A 23,688-nucleotide genomic window follows, 5' to 3' on the forward strand; every position below is an offset into this window, starting at 1 on the left:
TATATATATATATATATATATATATATATATATATATATATATATATATATATATATATATATATCATATGTATATATATATATATATATACACACCATTGCGCAGTGGAAGAAAACGGACCGAATACATGCATACACTTTTTGGCTCGGTTCGAAATTTTTTATCATTTGTTTATATTAAGAAAAAACAAAGTTGCTGCTTTTAAACACACTTGTAATGGTTTGATGTTTGTGTTCGAATTGAGTATACAACTAATGTTACATTTCGTACGTATGTACGTACGTACGTAATATGTAAACGTGTTACATCTTTTCTCGTTTTACTCAAAGTAACAAGATGAAACGATATAACATTGGAGTAACTCGTTATTCAACTGGTTCAGTCGGAGCTTCTTCAATTCTCAATATATATATATGCATACAAACCTATGTGTAATTATGTGATAGCGATAGACTGATTTGTTACAACGTATCTCCTTACTTGCGAATCGGTAGGCCAATCGTATTGTTACATTATTTGCACAGATCCAAAAGAGCAGCATGGAGATATGCACAAGATCGTGCAGGTGTAGCATCACGGTGGACCTGGCTGCAGGCACAAATATCAGATTTAGAATACAGAATTAGACAGCATAACGATCTGCAGCGGCATATTAGGGCCACAAAGGGCTTGATTATTATCGATAATGCAGAAACTGTTAATGGATATAGTGGCGCTCTACCTGGTTCTACTGGACGATACAGTTCACCCGAAAGTGAATTACCAGCTAGTAGAACGCGTCCATTTGTATGGAGTTTTTATAGAAAGAGAAAGCTTTTGCAAGTGGACAAACTACACGAAGTTTCAAAGCGTGCAGCTAAAGCGTCAACAGTGAGATGCAACTGTGATCATGTGTTGCCTGCGTGTGCTTTATGTACAGGAAGGCTTGATCCAATGCAGCCACAAGAATCAATTGAACAGCTTTCTATACAGGAACGTGTAGCACTTGTTGATCCTAGTTTTCATCCGGTGTTGTCGTTCACGGACGGTATGATTACTTGTCTCATTACATATATTACACATTACATCCCTTTGATCAAGTAGCTGACTAATGTACCATCTCGCCACCAAAGAAAAGCCAAGCTTTGAAAGAAATACAACACAAATGTGACACAGAAATGTAACACAAATGTGTATACATGTGTATTAGAGTATTTCGAATAACACAAATTTCTTTATTTTAGAAATTGTACATGGCACTCACTTGGAAGCTATTATGAAGTCGGTGGAGTGGCAACAAAAGATTTTGAGAGCAAACTTGCGAGTTACCCGAGTAAAAGATAAAGATGGCAATGAAAGAAGGAATAAGAAACTTCCTGGTCACAGGACGAAATACACCGCGCGATTGAAAAAATCATCCTCTACTATACTTACAGCAAGTAAGCGGCGAGCATTTGTGTAATGTGTCGTGTTTTATGATTTGTGTCGATTTGTCGATTGAGAGATGGAATATTGTTACGGCGCACGCAACGAATAACTACGTGCTTTTTACACAGGGATCAAGAGAAAAGTGTTGAAAAATGGAAAAAGAAATAGACTCGGTCACGAGAGAGGTGTGCACGGATTAAATAAGAAACGAATATCAAAATTGCCGACCGAGGACGACGACGACATCAGCGCGCTTTCAAGTTCCAGCAAACATTCGTCTCCAGTGCCTTCTCCATTGCAACACGTTACTGCCTCATTGGAGAAAAATACTGTTAAAGAAAAAAGTTCCAGTTCACACGGGTAAGTGTGAATTAGCTGCACTTGTTTTTTCCATTAGCAATTTCTATTAGCTGTTTTATTGATCACGCGTGATTACGGTTGCTACCGATAAAGTTGTTATCATCTTTCTTTGTTCTGAAACAAACTCTAAAGACTTTGTAACACAGCTTGACTGTAACGTTTCAGGCGTTTGCGACAAAACTCGTACGACATTGACAATATAGTCATCCCCTACAGTGTCGCTGCTTCAACCAGGCTCGAAAAATTGCAATACAAGGAGATTTTAACACCAAAGTAAGTAGAATATTTCTCTCTTTCTTCCTTTTTCTCCCTTTCCTCCCTTCTCTCTCTATCTCTCTCCCTCCCTCTCCCCTCCTCCCTTTCTCTCTCTCTCTCTCTCTCTCTCTCTCTCTCTCTCTCTCTCTCTCTCTCTCTCTCTCTCTACCATTCGCGTATATTATGTACAAATGTTTCTCTTCTTCTCACTAAAGATGGAGATTGTGCGAGGAGCCTACGAGAATGGACGTGAAAAATGGTGTGATGCATAGGTCTGGTCAAGACAGTGATGTAAGTATATGATACAGCTGATCACTCGTGCTCTTTGATCTCTTATATATGCATTAAATCACTAATTGTCGAATCAAATCACACAGTTTGAAGATATGTCAGATGAAACTATCGCTCTGAGGCACGAGCGTAGCGAGCGCGAGGAAAACAAGCGTTTCATGACGTATATCAATATGCCTCATCAGACGCGCATTCGTCACAACCAACGCCGTGTCGACAGCAGAGCGGACAGCGGTGCGAATACGCCAGGTATACCACTTTGCATCCCGATCTCGCGTCCCAGTCACGCGCGGGAGACTACAAAGAACCGAACATTCTTTCAGATCCCATGTCGCCGCACGCTAGCGACATGAGCGGTGACGTGATATCGCCTATTACGTCTCCGCCCGCCACCCCGTCGCAGGTGCAGGATACGGAGCATCCGCAGCCGTCGAGTTTGGATTCGCAGCGACCGACTGCTCTACAAAACGCTCTACGACGTCGCGCCATACCTGTCACGTCAACGGCCGCGTTTAGACTTGGAAGAGACGATGTTGCGATCGCATTTACCGAAGACGAAAACGAGGTAACATGAGTACACACACACACACACACAGTCGATAATGTTACGAAATGCGCGTTTGATCGGTTTAGATGTACCGACATTTTCTCGCAGATTTTACCGTATGAGCCAAGAATATTCCCGCTATCCGAGGAAGTTTACGACAAGATGCTAAAGGTAATGCCGGACGGACACTGGCAGGCTTCGTCGACATCTCTATGCTCCCGCGACGGAGATAAGGGTGATGATGTACGTACATTGTACTTATATTGATATCTTCGCATTAAAATATCTGAGAAGTTTTAATTATACCAATGTATGGGTGCTAGTACTGACTATTAATGTACACTTTGAGCCAACTTTCATGGCTCCTCTCGAGGCTATCTCTCTCCGGTAAGCAGTGCCACTTGATGCTTCCTATATTCGTAACGTAATTCGTTTTATTTGTCACGCCTTTCTCTTCTCACAGATTTAGCAAAGTTACTACACAAAGTTCAAACTCGTTACGTTACGTATGCTAACGCGATCGTTGTACGATAGTATTCGTGCATCATAGTGTCCTTTACACGATATAGTTTGCTCCTTGGTTCGTGTATATATAGCTACCGCATATACACTTATACACACACAAACACACACGTATGTGTGTGTGTGTATATGTGTATACGAGCTTGCAATCTTGAATAGAATTTTTGTAATATATCGCCAAATGACCGATCGGATACGGCTAGTGGTCCCCCCGGCAACCGTCGCGCATAATCATTCGTGTTTCGTTTCTAGGACGTGGAAATGGATTCTCCCGAATCAGATTCGACCGAATCGGCTTGTTGCGATATAGACGGTGAGGATCCGAATGATCCCGAGTGGACAGTAGCCGACGATAGGGACACTGAAAAGGAGAGAATACGTCCGACGGCTAAAAGATAGGATGAAACTCTTAATAAATACATTGTCTATGTCGTCGTTACTATATACAGAAGCTACCTGTCAATTGTTATATATACCTGTCGCTCATGTAACATGCACCTTAAGTTAAATGGTATTACGAATCTGTAAAGTGTATTATAAATATAAATTTTATAACTTCATCCTGCTTAAATTAATGGAAAACCTTGATTATTATTACTCTTTTTTTTTTTTTTTAAATATTGCTATTTTGGCCAAAGCATTAGGATTCTATGAGCGCCGTATTACGCTAATGTACATACATTGCATTACCAATTTTCCTTCTCTATGTTACGAATAATAGGTAGTATTATAATTCCGAGAAAAGTGGAATCTCATGACAGATCGAGCGATTTTGTACTAAAAGCTGTATTTATGTCACAATCAGTCCTTCACTTTAAATAAAAGTGCCAATCGATATGCTCCATAGCACTGTGTATTTGTCGATTCTTGTGCGCTTTTTTTTATTTTGTAAAAAAGAATATGGCCAGAGAGCCCAAAACCAGATACGCGCACACACTTTGCGAGACACGCCGATATCGTCGTGAATGCTTCGATCACTAATGTACGTTACGATTTTATTATGTGAACTTGTATTTTTAAATCTTTGTATTATATATGTACAGACCACACACACACACACACACACATTATATATATATATGTATGTATATACATATCTGTCTCATAACAACTTTTGCACCTAATTTCGCAAATATCATATTTTATGTAACAGTCAAAATCACAGTTTAATCGAGTACCAAGTCCCGTTTATTTTTCATACGATCTATGTTCTATATTTTTTAAGATACGCTGTTACATCGTACAGGTAAGAACACAACATTAAAATTATGCGAAAGAATGTATATTCGTGTATCATAGGGGATATAGTCTTGATATATAGCGTGTGAATTTGAGATGTATAGAACAAAAGCAGCTAGTATTAAAAATGCTTGTGTATGAGTAGCTGTGTTATCAGTTGAATAAAAATACCCTGTATTTTGACTGTTATGTTCTTATCATTGCATTGCGATTTGTGAGACAACTTCATTCATTAATTTAAGCGTTAACAATGCCGAAATTTTTGTGTCACTGTGATTTCACGATTTTCTAATAGTCTGTGATATTACATGTATTTTCGTTCGTATTAGAAAAGTTTTATAACCAGAAAAATGTCTACACTCTTTTAAAAATCGCATGCGTTTCAATTTTGTACATCACTTTTATGATGCAAATAAAAATGAGTGATAACAGAACTCTTCCTTTTTCTGTCAGCGTGCCAAATTGCGCGTGTTTATCAGTTTTCTTATTTACGACATTTCCTACTACGACATATTAAGTCTAGCTGATCTTCTTAGTACGACATATATTTGGCTAATAACGATGGATTTCGCTATAATATAACTATACACATGTAATATTCTGAAAATACAAAGTCACGTTTTTATTCCCAAATCTTAGCGTATAATGTATAAATAGTACAGAAATATATCAAAGAACACGAATACAAAAATATGGATTGATGATAGCGACATGCGTTCTGTTGCTTCCTGAGATATAATTGTGTATTCGATGTATTTATTCAGACATCTATCCTCTCCCAAAATAAACAGATTTAGTATCCAAACTTTCAATATCCACAGTAACTGCAGTATGTGTAGAAGAAAATTGGGGAATACAAATTAGTCGAACCACTTGATTGTCTTCACCTGCAAGCATTAATAATGCACCTTAATTGTCACTTGAAAAGTATAAAGTAATCTGTGCTCCACCTGTACGCAACACTTACCTTTCCATAACTTTGTTTCAAATTTAGCCGTGTTACCTACAAAATATATATCCGGGCAATGTTTTATAATAAACGGATCTCTCTCAGAATAAGGATGCACCGGTAATGTATCTGGAGCAGTTGGGCACATGTGTTTCCAAAGCAGTGTTCTTTCCAGCCATTCTAAAGAAGAAATATCCACCGCACCCGTTACTCTCGCGATATCTTCGATTGGTTGTCCGCTGCTGCCCATTATCACACGCTCAGCGATTCTACCGATCCATGGATTAGTCGCACCTTTAAAACTTTGATATCTAGAAAATGTATAATGTTAAACAGGACAACATTTGCGTGATATCGATAAAATAAACTGTGATGGGTCTCTCTGTGTGATAAAACGTTGGAATACAGTTCGTATCTGTTACAAGTGGTATATATTATATATTTGCATAATACCTCGACGTTAATGGTAGTACACACGGATGTAGCGGCTGCTGAGGCAGCATAGCATTCGTGGGATCGTGCTGACCTGGCATCAAAGTGATGCAACAACATTTTGCTATTTCAGCGAGAAACGCGTCCACATGTTTCGTCGCTACAGCTAATTCCTTTACTATCGCGGTATCCTGTGCCTTCCCTTCGGCATGTCCAATCAGGGTGTTTGTCCTTGTAGCAGTTTTCACGGAATTACCTGGTATACGATATTAACGGTACTATAAAAGGCTTGCTTTGCTGTTACAAAATGAAGAGAAATGACATACCAGCAATAATAACTCTAACAACACAAGTAACATCCTCTTGCGCTGTTGCATCACCAGACATACCACAGATCCATTCTGTTAAAAGTTCCAGTGACAAATTTTCAAAGCTGTTTGCCAAGTCGAGTCCAGAAAGGAACACCAGTTTTCCCCTAGATTGTGGTGCTGACAAACTCTTGGGTATACAACCAGGAAAGCACCATTCTTTGATCTAAATAAAGAATAAATTGTCAATATCTTTTTTTTCTTTCTTTCTCTTTTGCACACAATATATAGAGCATCTTTTAATAAGTGTATATAAAGAAACAAAAACCATGCTTACCACAAATGTGCCATCTTTTTCTTTATGACCTAATATGGCACATACAATTCCTGTGACATAGTTCCTCAACTCTGTACCGTCAACTACTAATTTAATACGTAACATTTCATCTTCCAAAAAAAGTTGATCATTTTCTGAGCAGTAATTTGATCTTGGCTCAGGCAATGTAAGTTGATGATCTTCGCTTAACTCTTGCAGTATCGATGGCTTCCACTTTTGATGTTTGTAAAGAGTACCAATTATTACGCATTCTTGTCCTTCAAAATCTTCTAATTCTGCCAATTTCAATATCTTCGTATCACCTGGGAATGAAACAAGTGATAAAACAAGTCATTTATTTTTTTTTTGTTTCATTCATTTTTTTAAGAGTGATGTGTCTATGAAACATTTGTTTATTATAATTTTAATTCTTGCTGTAATATTCACATAATTGTTTTCGAAAGGAGAGAAGATAGGGATAAAAACATGTATAACTTACTCCATTTTGCAATAATTCGTGGTATCAATATCTCCCTTAGCTCCGCTAGTCTCACTGTATAAATATAACAAAACTGTTTGGAGAAATCGACAGATTTATCCTTGAAATCGGTAGTTAAATCTTCGTATTGTATTTGCTGCCTCTTGAATTCTTGCGGTTTTTCATTTCCCGGTTTGGAAAGTAATTTACTAGCACATTCAGTAGTTTTGTATACCATTGTTAACAGCATACTTTTTACGTCATTAAGCTAGTGACACATAGAAAAACTTAAGCAGTAAAGAAATTGATCAATCACAATCAAATATGAGGAAAATATTCGATTGTGATTGGTCAATTTCTTATGGTTACAGACTAGTGGCACACAGAAAAATTTAAGCAGTAAAGCGGGGAGCACACACTCTTGCATAAAGGCATAATGCACAACGCATAAGAAAATTGACCAATCAGAGTCCTCTATTTTCATCGTGGCAATAGAAATGAGGACCATTGAGCCTTAGAGAATATATATATGGAGGGGGAATGCTGGCGCGAAAGTGTCTCCAAGATGTGTGCGAGAGAGAAAGCTATATATTCCTATTCGTCCTCTGTGTGCATGCGTGAAGTTGGCAGGTTAGGTTAGGTTATAGAGTTGACAGGAAATAAAAGTTATTTATTTTCTTCTCATAGAGCTCTGAGAATTTTTTTAAAATTTTGCTCTTACGGAAAAACAACATATTGATTGGCTGTCGCGCGAACTTCCGCCGCGCAGCAAGCATTACCGCGTCCTGTGTGCAGAAGCCATAAGATTGAGCCGCATCTTCAAAACGTAAGCAGTAAGCAAATTAACCAGTCACAATTTGTATGTACTTGACCGGAAAAAAACTCCGGTTGGAAAATTATTCTTTTAAATCGTTTGTATTTTGTATGAAGAGTTTTGAAGTACAATTGAAAAGATTTGTGAGTCATTCTATTACTTGTAATTAATTATTCTTTTTTGAACCATGTATTTAGCCGGAAATAATAACCGGAGGTAAATAAAACAAAGGTTCGGTATGATATTGTTTGTATTTCGTATGAAGAGTTATGAAGTATCATTAAAAAGGTTTGTAAGTTATCCAGATAATTTTAATTAAATATTAAAAAATCATATTTGACCGAAATATCGATCTCAAGCGCTGCTGTGGAAGTACCGTCAGGCACGATCGGTGTACTATCTAATATTTCTATACTCATGGTTCATTTTCGGGTAATTATGTATAATAAGGCTGATATTCTACATGTCGTACGACAAGCTTTTTGGATACGTTCATTGATTGACGAACAGAGAACCTAGAAATACTCTATTCGCCAATCAATAAACGTATCCGAAAAGCTTGTCGTACGACACGTGAAATAGCACCCTAAGGCCTTTTTCAAATTTTTATATTTTTTTGCAGCTCTTTTGGAAAAAAATATTTATTTTTACTCCAACATTGATAATCAATCGGGGGAGTCCGAAAAATATGCAAGTTATATATTGTTTTAACTTTTTTTTTATTTTTTTTTCACTTGTCAAATGTTGCTGCTTTCCCACAATTTAAACAAGTTACTGGTTTTTTAATCACATTATGTAATTGCAAATATCGAATGATTAGCGGGGGGCTCCGCCCTCCGCACCCTCCCTCAAAACTAACTTAATCCAACCTATCGTCACATTAACCGTCAGTCATTGTTTATTAAAGTGTTCAACTTTTTTTCTTAATAATTTTTTAGTAGATTAACCCAGGGCCAGTCGAACACGCTATTAGTCACAGTCGATTATTAAGGCTCGTCTACAATAGCTATAAGAATATGGCTGTAAAGCTTAAGGGTACGTCCCATTTTATTGCGTAACTTTACGCTGAATAAAATGGGACGATTTGATTAGCTCAACTCGGACGACGCGATGCGTGACGCGCTAAATGGGAACTCAGCCTTACAGCGCATAAGCGTCCAAAGCGAACGCAGCCTAGGTTATACCACATTTTAGAACGACATTGAGTTAACTTCGCTACTCGGAGTAGAGTTTTGGAACGCAGCCCAGAGTTGTGTTCCAAAACTCTACTCGATGGATAGAGTAGTATTTAATTGACCAATAAGAACAAAGATAACTAGGATTTCTTTATTATGATTGGTCATTTAAATGTACTCTATCCACCGAGTAAAATTTTAGAACGCAGCCCAGCAGTTTGCCATGCGACGTGACTAGGGGAATTTTTGCAAGACGTATTGGCAGCAATATGTTTACAGATCGCATCGCGTAAAATAGTGATTTGTTTGCGGCTGTTTTTCTGGCTGTCCGAGAGAAAAAGTGATAACTGGGCGTGTAAGAATTCCGACAGTTTTGTCTACTCTTTATCGCATATCATCGCACAATGGACGCGAGCGGTGAACAACCGCCCGCGATTACGGCCGAGCCCGTTTCCAGCAGCGAGCAAGAGCACAATGACGAGACTATGGAGGAAACAGAGGAGTACAATTACGATGGGGATGAATATAGGCATTTCGTGCCGCGTGGCCGTGGCGGCTTTCGGTGCGTATACGTTTGTGATGAATTCCGAAATTCGTCTAACCGAATTCGTGTACCCTTTTATTGTCATCCTTGCCTTCCTCCCTATTCGTCACATAATGCTTCTGCTTGACCTCTTTTTTTGGATCGTTTATAGTCAGTAGCCCTTGTTATATCGTTTCGTGTGACATCTCGATTAATTGTACACGAGACGTTCAACATATGAGACCTCTTCTGTGTTTTTTTATTTAACATCAGTTAGTTTACTCGAAAAATAATTATTGTCATTTATTCATTACATATAAAAGTACATAGCAGAATTGTTAGTATTTAGAGAATGTGAATGTCCCTAATGATGTCTTTCTTTGAAAGATATGTCAGGTTTAAGATATATAAGAGATACTTGTGTCCTTCCTTCCGTTAAGTGGTACGACATCAATAAGTATATACAGTCACAACATATAAAAATAATTTAAGGGGTCGTGGCAGAGGTGGGTTTGATTTCCCTATGAGAGGTGGGCCTCCAAGGTTTCGGGGAAGAGGTTTTGGACCACGAGGACCAATGTTTCGTGGAGCAAACAATGGATTTCCTTTTGAGGGTCCACCAAGGCCGAACTGTCCTCCTGGCCCAGCTGGACCAAGATTTCGTGGTCCACCACCATTCGATCCTAGTTGGGGACCCATGGGACCACCAAATCTAATGGGGCCTCCAAATTTAATGGGTCCTCCAGGAATGGTACATGTTTTATACATTACATTACATTGTTTTTGTAAAAAGTTATGATTTATTTTAATTTAAATTGAACTTTTTAGTTGTTATTGTAATGTTGTTATTGTATATATATTTATATATATATACACATATATGTGTGATTTTATTATTGATTTAGCCACCACCACATATAATGAATGGTCCTATTGGTGCAGGACCAGGTCCATATGGACCACCTCCTGGAATGGGACCACCTAACATGAATAGCGTAAGTGTTGTATAACACAGAAAAATTTATAGACTTCCCATCTTATGAGATTTTTATAGCATTTTTTATAAATCAGATAATAAAAACTGCATGATGTACACATTATACCTAAATACATAATGTCATTAAGAGCAAAAAATGGAGAGATATCTAATGATGAGTTTAAAGGTAGATTTTCAAAATGTGTTTTAGATTCCAGGACAACAACAGCCATCTCAACAACAATCACAACAGCAAGCAAACATTCCAGGTTTAGATCTCAATGGAGAAGTATGGGTAGAGACAAAAACATCCGATGGTAAATCATATTATTATAATATTCGTACACGAGACACCACTTGGACTAAACCAGAGGGACCAAATGTGAAGGTCATGGTGCAAGATCAGGTGAGTAAATATTAATTGTAGCTATAACATCATAAATATTGAATTTCTGTACTTGGTTGTTTTGTAAACGATTTCGATTTTTTTGAGCGCGTCTCGTGATTAAAAAATTTGGATCAAATGGCACTTTGATATTGAGATTACATTCACTATTTTTTTGCGATTAAATTATAGTTCCCTTTTCTTTTTTTTATATCTCTGCTTTCAATTTATATAACGTGTTAAAGGAAAAAGAAACATACAAATTAACCTCTGAAATTTTGTGTATTCATCTGCACACTTGATACGATTATTCGAGATAAACTTGTCTTATATTTACAGTTAGAACAGTTAGTGCATGGTGCATCGAAGCAAGCAGCACGTTCTACCACACCTACTTCGTCCAGTAGCACACCGACTCAACTTAGCGAAAATAGAATTTCTCAACCGGGCGAGCAATCGTCTTCTAATAATACGGATGCCATTAATCAATTAAGCACGGCACCTCCTGGTACTGGACCACCTCCGACATTAAATGATACGCCAGACGTTAGCAATCCGGCATCTGATACAAATCAATCCAATGGTATGGGATTTGAATGTTTCAAAGCATTCGATTAGATTCTGCCAATATCTTTATCCGCCATATTTTGTTGTCTTTGTCATAAAGCGCTAAAATATTATCATGAGAAAAACATTTAATCATATATCAGGTACAGCATCTACGACAGTTGCTAACACGCCACCGATAAATACATCAACTGTAAATACGAACATGATGCAACCACCTCCGAATATGATACCTATGCAACATAGAATGCCAAATCAATTTGGTGGACCGATCGGTACGCAATTTGGAACAGCGCCTTTCGGAATGCCGCCGCCTGGCTTCCAACCCTTCGGTGGCTACGGGCCACCACAAGCAAACTGGGGTAACATACACAAGAATGAAACAATCTGAGAAATATGATAGAAATAATTGAAAAAGAAAGATATACACACACATCCAGTTTGAAATTGTGATGATATATCTGTGTTTTTTAGGCATGCCGCAAATGCCCCACGGTGTAATGACACCTCAAGCGCCTGCTGAGGATCCCGCCATTTTGGCGCAACTTGACTCTGAATTAGTGGCATCTGCTATGGTTTGGACTGAGCATCGTGCTCCAGACGGCAGATTGTACTATTATAATAGCAAAGCTGGAGAATCAGTATGGGAAAAGCCACAGGCTCTAAAAGATCTGGAAAGTATGTAATATGAGTAGTGAAAACGAGCGAGAAAAGTTACGCGAATATATTGCGGAATCTTTATATTACATCCAATTTATTTACGTGACAAATTGGTCTTTATTTGCTCGATAATTTGGTTATTGTGTCAAATGTATGACCTGTCTCTTGACAATAAGTGCGAGTATATGTGAAAATAAATATTGCATAATTATTCTCGCTCCATCAACATAAACTAATAGATATTAAGGTTTATTAGATTTGATCTTTTATGATAGTTCAATGTAAGTTTACAATTACGTCACATTTGCAACAATTTGTCAGATGCGAAATTAGCCCTACGGCAAAAAAACGAAGAAGCCAATTCTGTACCTACCACTACTGCTACAGTTACGGCTACTATTAATAATGCCAGTAATAATGCGGTCGAACCTAATAAACAAGAGAAGCAGCAGGAGAATAATCATGAAACCAAAGATAGCGCAAAAGACGCGGATAGCAATAAACCGAAGAAAGAAGAGAATGCTATGAAAGAGCCTGTGAAACCTCAGGACAAGTCTAGACCAATTTCCAGTACGCCGGTACCTGGAACTCCGTGGTATGCAGTTTACGAGATATTTATTTCTCTCCATAATTACGACACGTATTTTTTTACGCAATTTCTTCAATATTCGTATATTTTATGCAAAGGTGCGTTGTTTGGACGGGTGATGGGCGAGTATTTTTTTACAATCCGTCCTCTCGGATATCAGTCTGGGAAAGACCAGATGATCTTATTGGTCGTCAGGATGTAGATAAGATGGTGGCAACTCCACCGGATGCAGTCGGTCCGGCGAAACCAATACGTCAATCGGACACTAGCGAAAGTAGCGACGATGATCAACCCTCAGCGACCAAGAAAATGAAACTGGATGATACCAAAGGTATTTGTTGCCCCGTAACTTGACACAATCGTTGATTGAGCGACACAATCGTTTCGATTCCTTGTGCGAACTCTTATATCTCAGGTACACCCGTGAAAGAAGAGGAAGAAAAGGAAGGGAAAAAGACTATTGACATCGGTAAGGAAGCCGCGATAGAAGCCGAGGTGAGAGCAGCCAGGGAGAGAGCGATAGTTCCGTTGGAGACCAGGATCAAGTCGTTCAGAGATATGCTCGCGGAGAAAGATGTAAGTTACTAAAATAGTTAACATAGTTTACACACACACACACACACACACACACACACACACACACACACACGATACATATCGTAACGCAACTGACGAATCTGTTGTATCTTTAGGTATCTGCATTTAGCACCTGGGAAAAGGAACTCCATAAAATAGTATTCGATCCACGCTACTTACTCCTGACATCGAAAGAGAGGAAACAGGTCTTCGAGAAGTACGTGAAGGAAAGAGCGGAAGAAGAAAGGCGGGAGAAGAGGAATAAAATGAAAGAACGGAAGGAACAATTTCAGAAACTTTTGGAAGAAGCTGGACTACATGGAAAGTACGTGAATCGAAAGATACAACATATATTTTATTGATAAATAACGCGCAATATTGAGCAGAGAACTCGATCGACACTACCAATGTTTTCATGCTATTTTGCAGATCATCCTTTAGTGATTTTGCTCAAAAGCACGGAAGGGATGAACGATTTAAGAATGTAGAAAAGATGCGCGAACGAGAAAGCCTTTTCAACGAATATCTTCTGGAAGTGCGAAAGCGGGAGAAAGAAGAAAAAACAGCAAAGCGCGAACAGGTATTTTTATTTTATTGACCCCATTAAGAATCTCTCCTCTTTGTGACAATGCCAAAGATATTTTTCAGGATATGCACTACAATATTAATGAATGATTAATTTAGAAATACTTTTAACATTTTCTTTGATTATGCAATAAGTAAGACAAGCATTCTAGCGACATGTATCCCCTTCAAGATCCTACCAGAAATTTACGCACACGTAAACAGTATAGAGGATTTAAGTACATTATTTTTTTGACTTTTGAATAATTTTACATTAACAGCGGAGTGTGTGTAATCTTTGATTTAGTTAATAACAGACACAAAAAAATCTCCCAATATCTTATTAATAATAAACTTCTATTTCTGTAGATTGTTATTACTGATCCCCCAAGACAGCATCCAAACTTATTCATAGATCTGTCATTACTGTCTTATTTTACATATTTTACCATATATTTTAGAGTATATATTAATTTCGCGGCAAGTCTTCTATCACGTACACGTTGAATTTTCAATTTTTACTTCTTTTTCATATGTGTTGATTTTTAGACTTTGAAGGCTATAAACATAAAAAGAACAATCAATTGTTTTCCTCTCTTTTCACAGACACACACACACACACACACTTTCCTTCTTTTCTCCCTCTTTCTCTCTTTGGCAAATGTTATTTCTCTTACAATTATAGAAAGTTATATCTTATTTATAAATGTGTACATAAATCCTCTATGTTTGAAAAGAAAGCGTCTCCGAACTGCCTCCTTTTTATTTCTTAATCTTATCCAATAAATCCTCCCTTTCTTTTCCTTCCATTCCAGGCAAGTGTCGTTCTTTCTAACGAATGTAAAGCTTCATAAGTGCTGCCCGAGGATTACTCGAAGCAGCATGTAAATGTAGTAGTACATACTACATTCGCGATAAGTTGCGCATGGGCTGAATATATATAATTATTCGGCACCTGTTCCTATGTTTAGATAATTGTATATTATTTAATTAATTTCCAAGAATTATTTCCCATTATTAAGCGAGGCTTTGCACAATGCGCAATGTGGTATAAGAATAAAATTACGATTAGACGCAAAGCATTCTTACCCTAGATAGGAGAGGATATGTTTGATAATGTTTAATTGAAGTTTATGTTTGCAGCGATAATGAATTATTCTTTCAGGTTCCATAGGTATGTTATTATTTTGTTCCACTTGTAAAGTTACGAAATATGAATTCCTAAATTATAACGGCTGCGAAGAACACATACCAGGAGATATTTCTCTAATAATAATTCTCTACTCCGATAGATTTGCTCGATAGAGAAAAGTTTTTGTAGCTCTAAGATGGGAGATGTAGAGAATAAAATCTTAGTATGTGACGGTTCCTTATATACTTATGTGTTCTGAACTCTCCACTTCAGTCAGGAGGCAGGCAGGACAGGTTCCGTATGTGGAGTGGCTTGGTTCTGAAGCTGGTTGGTGGCATGGATGATGTCATCTACCATCCCCACCTACACTGCGTGGCACAGTTGGCACACCCTCGCGCGCCGCATTCTTTACTCCAAAGCAGAGTCATGAGAATGAACAAACTCGGTATTTGTATATTACTCGTAATCCTCGTTACTTCAAAAGATTAACTTTCCCCAGAGTCAAAACCAATTTGAAAAGTTTCACGTAAATTCACTTTATATGGATGAAAGGGGTGTAAGAACCCGATATAGGTAGCATTAGTCTCCACTACAGTTTTTCATAATTTATCCCGATTTTAGACGTAAATTTTTCATTCTAATGCTACCATTCAACCTATATCAAGTGTATGGACATAAAAACAAATTCATGTACGATTATGAAATTATGTATTTAGTCGCTTTTGCAATTTGCAAAACTGCCGGTTTACATGCGTTTTGTATTCAGTATCTGCTAACTATATTTTCGCATTTTCTCGCTTATCGATAACGTCGACCGACAAATTTTTTCGCGTTGCATAAAATATATTTTATGCATATACATACATATAGAGAGTTGAGAAAAAAAAAATTCATATTACTATCCATTGTTTCATTGTTCTTATGTCAATACATAATACGTCAAACTAGATGTACAGAGACACTTTTGAGCTTTTACACACGAAACTTTGGAACGATCAAGTCGATCTTAATGTACAAACTGACTTGTGGTCGACAAGAACGTAGCGAAAAGAAATTAATTTTGTGTCATGGACAACCCCAGCAGAATTAGATAGATTGTGACATAGTAGTATGAGTGTTCATTTTTTACGAAGCATTTGGTTTATACTCTTCTGAGAACCTTGACTACCGTTGTCATAAGAGTAATACAAGTGGACCTTTACGATTTCATTTCAGTTTGATAAAGAAAAGTTACTTGAATGCACAAGCTTCTTAGTGCATCGAAATTTTTTGTAGGATCAGGATTCGAGTAACGACCGTTATGGCAATATCGAGATGAAAATGTGCCAGCATCTGAGCTGTAATCATTTTTTTTTTTCACTTGCAATAATATTACCCAAATACGCTCTTCTCAACACGACAAAAACATTGTAGCTGTCACACGAAATATTTCGGTCGCTTACAAATTACGCAATGGAGACTTTGGAGAAAAATTGTGTCGGGGACTAATTCTTAGGCTTCTCGCGTACATCAAACAGTTTGAAAGTATCTCTCTGTTACTTATTTTGCTCGCTTAATTGCTTTCAGTATTATGATTTACAAATATCGAAGCTTGGGAGAGAAAAGTGCACTATTTAAAGAAGATAATATCTTGGTAATGCTAATTCAGTAACCACCATTATTTTCATGTAAAAGACATACCATTAAATATAGACACGCACACACGCGCGCGCGCACACACACACACACACACGCACGCACACACACGAACACACACGCACGCACGCACGCACACGTACAAAGCGAAAGGAAAAAAAATTGCGTTGCAATATTTAAATGACGTGATGTGTTACGAGATTCGTAATGCTGTCGCCAAGATTCTCAGCTCTCCGAGAGGTATTTTAGAGTGTAGTATGAGTAGGCGAAAAAAGAAATTAAAGAGAAACTCGTTTCGTAATTTGGACGGCTGCGAGCTTCTAATGTTTTCGAAGTTTAATATGATAATGTACTAACCACATTTTCTTCATTTCAGCAAGGACGGCAGTTAGACACTTACTTACCTTACACATCCAGTCATCATTAAAGGCATAAAGAGAGAAAAAAACACGTTGAAATGTGAATGTAATTTTCCACGGTGCGACACTTAGCTTCGATACGCGGATAATTAATATTATCGCGCACTTAATGATGACTGGTTCCGAAATAATCATTTTTACAGGAATAATGAGTGTAATTTTTTTTCAGCCAAAATCACCAGCTCTTATTTCGTTAAGAAAAAAAAAATTCGACAAATATAGAGCCCTTAACGTTGTGATATCTCCTGACTCGAACGAACACGACTATTTCTTCTCTACTCCTAATGACATATAATTTGAAAACCAATTAAAAGGTTTGCAAGTTGAAATAGTTTGATCCACATTACAAATCATGATATATTGTAACTATATAAAAGTGATTGTGTAATGTGGCTGAGCGTGTAATAATCGGTTGGAAATACTATTAAAAGCCTGCATGACAAGAGAGCCAAGAAAATTTAATCTTAAAAAGCAGAATTGTATAATATAGTACGTAAGCAAGCGGTGATCGTTCCTCGACAATGAAAACTCTTACGACAAATGCTTTTCAGGTGAAAAAGGAATTCATTGCGATGCTGCGTGAACACAAAGACATCGACAGGCATTCGCACTGGAGCGAATGTAAGAAAAAGTTGGAAACGGATTGGAGGTACAGGGTCGTAGAATCAGCGAGCACAAGGGAGGATTGGTTTAGAGATTACGTTCGCATACTGAAGGATGAGCGCAAAAAGGAGAAGGAGAAAGACAAAGACCACCGGCACAGAGAGAAAGATCACAAGACGGAGAAGAAGGACAGAGACCGTAAGGAATCGGACAGGAGTAAAGACGCCAAGTCTACCAAGGACAAAACTGACAAGGATGGTATAAAGGAAAAGAAGCAGCGTAGAAGCGAGGCACCTGCTGAGGAAAACGGAAAGGACAAAAAGGAAGCGGTCGTAGAGAAAGAGAGTGGCGAGATTGAGGAGAATGACGAAAAGAGCGTCAAAAAGGACAATGAGGTGAGTCTGTTTATCGTGCCTCTTATTCGCTCGTTAGCTGAGTTTCCTTTTTCACTTAGAAAGAGGACGGAGATGACCATTCCGATTCGGAGGAGGATCGTGAGAAACAGAAGAGAGAACGAGAAAGACGGGCGGAAGCCAGTCTTCGAGAACGGGAAAGGGAAGTGCAAAGGACTCTCGCTACGCATCTCCGCGACAGAGATAAAGAGAGACAGCATCACCGTCACACAGAGGCGGTTCAACACTTTAGCGCCCTTCTCGCCGACTTGGTTAGTATCCTCTTCTTGCTGCCTTCTTCTCAATCTACCTATATCGCACTTTACGATATTGATACTGTGATATTGATTTGCAGGTGAGAAACGGTGATTTAGCGTGGAGAGAAGCGAAGCGGCAACTAAGAAAGGACCATAGATGGGAACTGGCCGAAAGTTTAGACCGCGAAGAAAAAGAACGACTGTTTAACGAGCATATCGAGCAGCTGGGCCGCAAGAAACGTGACAAATTCCGGGAAGTACTCGACGAAGTGGGCGCGTCGACAGAGTTAACGGCATCCTGGAAGGACATCAAAAAACTGCTCAAGGATGATCCTAGATATTTGAAGTTTTCTTCTAGTGACCGAGTATGTGTAATATAGTCGTTAAATTGGAGCGAAATGTATTTTCTTTTATTTATCGCGTATATACATTTTGTCTTCTTAGAAATGCGAGAAGGAATTCAAGGAATACATCAAGGATAAACTGGTTGCTGCTAAAGCGGATTTCCGAGAACTTTTACAAGTGCGTTAAATTTATAATACGTTAATTTTTTGCAATTTATAATATTTCATTCGATATTAAATATCCCATATAACCTGATACCACCAATTGCTCACGAGGCTATTCGACGATTTCCAGGAAACAAAATTAATCACCGATAAAACGTACAAAAAGGTTCAGGAAAACAGCGCGTGTTTAGCAGAAATTGAGGAGATTTTAAGGAAAGATCGAAGATTCCTCGTGCTCGAAGCTGCGGCTGCCGAACGTACCCGTTTGCTAATGGGTTATCTGGAAGAGTTAGCGCGTAGAGGTCCTCCGCCACCTCCTACTGCCTCGGAGCCATCCAGAAGACCAACTACAAAGTAAATTTCACGAAAGAAATTAGCATCTTTGTCTCTTTAGTTTCGACTTTTAAACTTTTACCTATTGTTTCAGTTGAAGCGCGCGTTGTGCATCGAAATATGGTATGCATCTGTCGTTGTGGCAACAAATGGATGAATTTATAACTATAGTTGGATTGTATATTGAGGCACACAGATTAACACAATAGAATCACAAGGTGCACCATTCTAATGCGTTTAGTAAAACAAAGAGTACCCGCACTAAGGGTAAAGTTTTCGGGCAGCAAGTGCTTCAGAGCGATGTATCTGTCTATCGACCAATCATACTACTTAATTTGACTCTAAGTATTTGTAGTATCAAGCGGATTTTGTCCTAAGCGATCAATTGATAATAATTGAAATACATATTCCGACCCTTGATAGATTTAGAATGACGCAACTTTGTATTGAATCTATTGTGCCGATTTGTGTACTTTATACATGCAAGGTTATTGTCTATATAGAGTTCAATAAAATTAACGCCAATTACACATAACTGTTGCATTATGAGATATTGTAATACAACAAGCGTATTGTTCGTTATATAATATTAAACAAGCCCTACTCATGCGAGAAGGAATGTCGATAATATCACGAAACATTGTCACTTTACATTTATACAATGGCGCAAAGTATAAATTCTATATAAAGTATAAATTCTACACTTGAATCATTTACAATGTAAATGAAAGTGGAATAGTTGAGAAATAGAAAGAGAGAGAAGTTGTTGCATAAAAAAAACTACGCACTGATTTTCTTACAATCAAATTAACATTTTCACCTAAGTCCCGGCCTAACCGCCGTCACGACAAGACGTGTTCGAACATGTTCGGACCTTGTGATTTTTTTGGATCGTGTCTTGAAAATTTCCAAGACTTTGCTCTCGAATTATATCATTAATCGGAAACTGGCGTTGGGGCATTACTCTTAGAGAGGCCTGTAGCCAAATATTGAAGGAAGGAAGGAAAGGAACATTTTCACCTCTCTCTCTCTCTCTCTCTCTCTCTCTCTCTCTCTCTCTCTCTCTACACACACACACACGGACGAACGGACGGGCATATTTTGCGGGGGTGAAGCCCAAGAGGTTCCTTCCTTCAATATATGGCTACAGGCCTCTATTAAGAGTAATGCCCCTACGCCAGTTTCCGATTAATGATAAAATTTGAGAGTAAAGTCTTGGAAATTTCCAAGACACGATCCAAAAAAATCACAAGGTCCGAACATGTTCGAACACGTCTTGTCGTGACGGCGGTTAGGCCGGAACTTTTTTAAGCCCAAGAGGTTAGGGGAATAATTATATGTATTAAGCTGGCCACATATACTTTCGTAGTACAATATAACCGTAAGACGTAACGTAAGAATTGACCAATCATGTTGAGAATCGTCGAATCGTAAGGTCGCCATTTTTATGAATACTCGATCGTAATTGATCAATTCTTATGTTACGTCTTATAGTTACTGTCACGAAAGTGTGTGGCTAGCTTTAAGCCCGTTCTACAATACGCTGTAAGCCGGAACCGGATGTCGCTAATCGCTTGTCAAATGTCGTATGTCGGATTTGAATATGACTTACTATTTTACAATTGAGTCGGAAATCGGAATAGATGTAAGCAATGGATACTAAAACATTGAGTGTTTATTTAAATTTATTATCAATTTGGACGTAAATTATAAGATTATTATTGTTAAAGAAACGTAAAAAAAGAATAACAAGAAGATGGTGGATTAAACCTCATATTGGTGTAAATATGAGACAAAATTTTGATGCCCATCAAAAGTTATTTATATATTTTAAAATTCACATTGAGTTTATTACTCAGATAGCACAATAAATTCTTTAAGTGTTCCTAAATTTTTCTCCTTTCCTGAATTGTACTTCTTTAGGAATTCGTGGAAGAATACTATAAGAAAGATTTAGAGTTACATGCACCATGACTGGAGTTCCTCAGAACTTTTTATTCATATAGAGTTATACTATATGAACATAGATGTATACTTTATGAATTCAAGAATAATATTTATATATAGAAAGAGAAATATAAACCCAGTAAACACTAACAGTAGCATAATATCAATGTTATAATTTCCCATACAACAATATAAATGCAACATAATGTGTGTTAGTTACATTCTTAAGTAGGAAATTATAACATTGATGTTGTTACAGACAATGTTTGCTGGAAGGATAGTTAATAAACATCAACTTAGTTGCAATGTTACATCAATATTATAATTCTCGTTCAACAATATAACTGTTACATACAATATATGTTATATGTACTACTTACACAGTTAACTGGAAAATCATAATATTGATATAACGTTAATGTTTGTTGATGTTTGATAAGTAACAGTTCTCTTTTAATTGAAATAATTAAAACACATCCAGTTTTTCACTATATAAAAGAAGAAAAGAATCCAAAATTGTATAAGTATCATATAGAAGTATCATAAAGAAAGAATTATATTAAAATAGTCACATCTTTAGGTTATACAGTAACACTTTGTAAAATATAAACACAACTCAATTATATTCTCACGATTCAATTCAATAGTATCACTTTTCTTTTTATCATTATTTATTTGCAAAGAAAGTTCGAATTATAACAACATATATAAAGCACTGAAAATGATGTGTATCTGCTGCACGCAGTCACAAGAAATAATTGTAACAAACAAAACACTTGTAATTCCTCACGAATTCTCAGAGTGTTCTAGGAATTAAGTCGCAAAATATTCGCCACAATCAACTTCTGAGGAATACTTCAAGACAAACTTATTATGGTTACTTCTTCACGAATTCTTCAGATATTCATTTCTCTAATTCTGTATTCTTTAAAATGAATTCTGTAGGAACTTCTGTTCATGTCTGGGCATACAAACAATTATTTTTCCGTACAAAATCAATAATTATCCATCTCATCCACACTCAATGAATCCATGAGATATGTAATAATATCAGTAAAGTAGGTTATGTTGCAGCCAATTGTAAGGGCTATCGCACACAAATTGACATAACTGCATATGCATAGCATAAGATCGTATGGACCAATGAGCATCGAATATTAAGCATCGAACACCAATATGGCGACTTAATACTCGATGCTCATTGGTACATACGGTCTTATGCTATGCATATGCAGTTATGTCAATTTGTGTGCGATAGCCCTAATCATACAAAACGGAAAAGATGGGAGTTGACCATTGATCTGTTCTTTTCAGCTGCACTGCTGAACTGGTGCAATAACTTAAAGTGAGCCAAGTATATTTTTTCTCGCTCTAACTTATTGCACCAGTTCAGCAGTGCAGCTGAAAAGAACAGACCACATCTTTCTTTCCGACACTGATGTGCACTGACGGCCGACTTACGACCCTGCCGACATCTTTAGGCCTGTTCTACAATGCGTCGTATGTCGGCGTCGGATGTCGGACGCATGCACACTCGGCTGTCGCGTAAAGGGACGTCTACATTGGAAGTAAGCAGTAAGAAGTAGGAAGTAAGAATAAGAAATTGACTAATCATAGTTGATTATTCTTCTCACATTCGACTATGGTTGGTCAATTTCTTACTCTTACTTCCTACTTACTTCCAATGTAGACGTCCCATAAGGGACGTAAGAGACATAAGGGACATTGGAAGTAAATAGCAAGAAGTAGGAAATAAGAGTAAGAAATTGACCAACCACAGTCGAATGTGAGAAGAATAATCAATTATGATTGGTCAATTTCTTATTCTTACTTCCTATTTCTTACTGCTTACTTCCAATGTAGACGTCCCTTAAGAAATTGATCAATCATAGTTGATTATTCTTCTCACATTCGACTGTGGTTGGTCAATTTCTTACTCTTACTTCCTACATCTTGCTATTTACTTCCAATGTAGACGTCCCTTTATATCATTGTCGGGCGGGTGAGTGTACAGAGGTGTAGAGTTGTAACAGGTTCTATATCACGGTGTCAAAAGTAAACATCACGGGAGTGAGTAACAAGTTATGGAGACAGAGGTTAACATCAAATTTTGTGAATTGGCAGTTCCTCATGCTATTTTGTGGAAGAAGAAGAAGAAGGTTAGTACCAAATGTCAAAAATCGTAAATTTCAGATAACATTTGCATCGAGTTCATGAGCGTAAAAATAAACAAGGCAACTGACTTTACCATAGGTCGTATTATATAAAAAAAAAAAACGTTATCTGAAATTTACGGCTTTTGACATTTGATACTAACCTTCTTCTTTTTCTTCCACAAAATAGCACGAGGAACTGCCGATTCATAAAATTTGGTGTTAATCTCTGTCTCCATAACTTGTCACTCACTCCCATGATGTTTAGTTTTGACATTGTGACATATAACCTGTCACAACTCTACACCTCTATACACTCTCCCGTCCGACAATCTCTCTCTCTCTCTCTCTCTCTCTCTCTCTCTCTCTCTCTC

General features: G+C 37.6%; 4 protein-coding genes across 7 annotated transcripts in view; 2 read left to right on the forward strand and 2 right to left on the reverse strand.

Moving 5' to 3' along the window:
* LOC116840483 (KAT8 regulatory NSL complex subunit 1) overlaps positions 1–5,056 on the forward strand; it is an 11,091-nt gene extending 6,035 nt beyond the window's left edge. Inside the window, exons 4-12 of one of the 3 annotated variants that reach the window (XR_004377367.1) lie at positions 526–1,028; positions 1,225–1,419; positions 1,537–1,768; positions 1,934–2,041; positions 2,239–2,314; positions 2,401–2,563; positions 2,638–2,879; positions 2,948–3,104; positions 3,636–3,784. Coding sequence is in view for 2 of the 3 variants with exons in the window: in XM_032807259.1 (XP_032663150.1) it covers positions 526–1,028; positions 1,225–1,419; positions 1,537–1,768; positions 1,934–2,041; positions 2,239–2,314; positions 2,401–2,563; positions 2,638–2,879; positions 2,970–3,104; positions 3,636–3,782 (1,801 nt within the window). In the remaining variant the exon portion in view is untranslated. Of the gene's footprint in view, positions 1–525; positions 1,029–1,224; positions 1,420–1,536; positions 1,769–1,933; positions 2,042–2,238; positions 2,315–2,400; positions 2,564–2,637; positions 2,880–2,947; positions 3,105–3,635 lie in introns of all 3 variants that reach the window. The other 2 variants (XM_032807259.1, XM_032807258.1) reach the window with 2 other exon arrangements.
* Positions 5,057–5,218: 162 nt separating this feature from the next.
* Positions 5,219–7,432, reverse strand: LOC116840484 (DNA polymerase delta small subunit-like). Its single transcript, XM_032807260.1, has 6 exons — positions 7,127–7,432; positions 6,649–6,950; positions 6,330–6,537; positions 6,025–6,259; positions 5,590–5,882; positions 5,219–5,509 (listed from the first exon to the last, which is right to left on the reverse strand). The coding sequence occupies exons 1-6, from the start codon at positions 7,353–7,355 to the stop codon at positions 5,391–5,393; spliced, it is 1,386 nt and encodes a 461-aa protein (XP_032663151.1). The 5' UTR covers positions 7,356–7,432; the 3' UTR covers positions 5,219–5,390.
* Positions 7,433–9,359: 1,927 nt separating this feature from the next.
* LOC116840457 (transcription elongation regulator 1) lies at positions 9,360–19,749 on the forward strand. 2 transcript variants are annotated; one of them, XM_032807172.1, is made up of 18 exons: positions 9,360–9,656; positions 10,110–10,368; positions 10,523–10,612; positions 10,805–10,999; positions 11,318–11,561; positions 11,689–11,907; positions 12,020–12,223; positions 12,527–12,800; positions 12,893–13,125; positions 13,210–13,370; positions 13,487–13,695; positions 13,800–13,950; positions 17,672–18,118; positions 18,178–18,387; positions 18,471–18,737; positions 18,817–18,894; positions 19,012–19,235; positions 19,309–19,749. In XM_032807172.1, exons 1-18 carry the CDS (start codon positions 9,499–9,501, stop codon positions 19,310–19,312), a joined length of 3,627 nt encoding a protein of 1,208 aa, XP_032663063.1. In that variant the 5' UTR covers positions 9,360–9,498; the 3' UTR covers positions 19,313–19,749. The 2 variants fall into 2 exon arrangements, with proteins under 2 accessions (XP_032663063.1, XP_032663064.1); XM_032807173.1 differs by having other exon boundaries at positions 10,122–10,368.
* LOC116840458 (protein SERAC1) overlaps positions 18,756–23,688 on the reverse strand; it is a 28,375-nt gene continuing 23,442 nt past the window's right edge. Inside the window, exon 16 of the transcript XR_004377362.1 lies at positions 18,756–19,228. The gene's annotated coding sequence lies outside the window, so the exon portion shown is untranslated. The remainder of the gene's footprint in view (positions 19,229–23,688) is intronic.

This window comes from Odontomachus brunneus, unplaced genomic scaffold (assembly GCF_010583005.1).
Source record: "Odontomachus brunneus isolate Ranch 3 - 2012 unplaced genomic scaffold, Obru_v1 Obru_scaffold_010, whole genome shotgun sequence".
Classification (NCBI taxonomy): domain Eukaryota; kingdom Metazoa; phylum Arthropoda; class Insecta; order Hymenoptera; family Formicidae; genus Odontomachus; species Odontomachus brunneus.

Coding starts and splice junctions, on each gene's coding strand:
- LOC116840484 (XM_032807260.1), bottom strand. CDS start 7,355: ATGCTGTTAACAATGGTATACAAAACTACTGAATGTGCTAGTAAATTA. Junction 6,951..7,126: donor ACGAATTATTGCAAAATGGA/GTAAGTTATACA, acceptor TTTCATTCCCAG/GTGATACGAAGATATTGAAA. Junction 6,538..6,648: donor AAAAAGATGGCACATTTGTG/GTAAGCATGGTT, acceptor TTCTTTATTTAG/ATCAAAGAATGGTGCTTTCC.
- LOC116840457 (XM_032807172.1), top strand. CDS start 9,499: ATGGACGCGAGCGGTGAACAACCGCCCGCGATTACGGCCGAGCCCGTT. Junction 11,562..11,688: donor TGATACAAATCAATCCAATG/GTATGGGATTTG, acceptor ATCATATATCAG/GTACAGCATCTACGACAGTT. Junction 11,908..12,019: donor GCCACCACAAGCAAACTGGG/GTAACATACACA, acceptor TGTGTTTTTTAG/GCATGCCGCAAATGCCCCAC.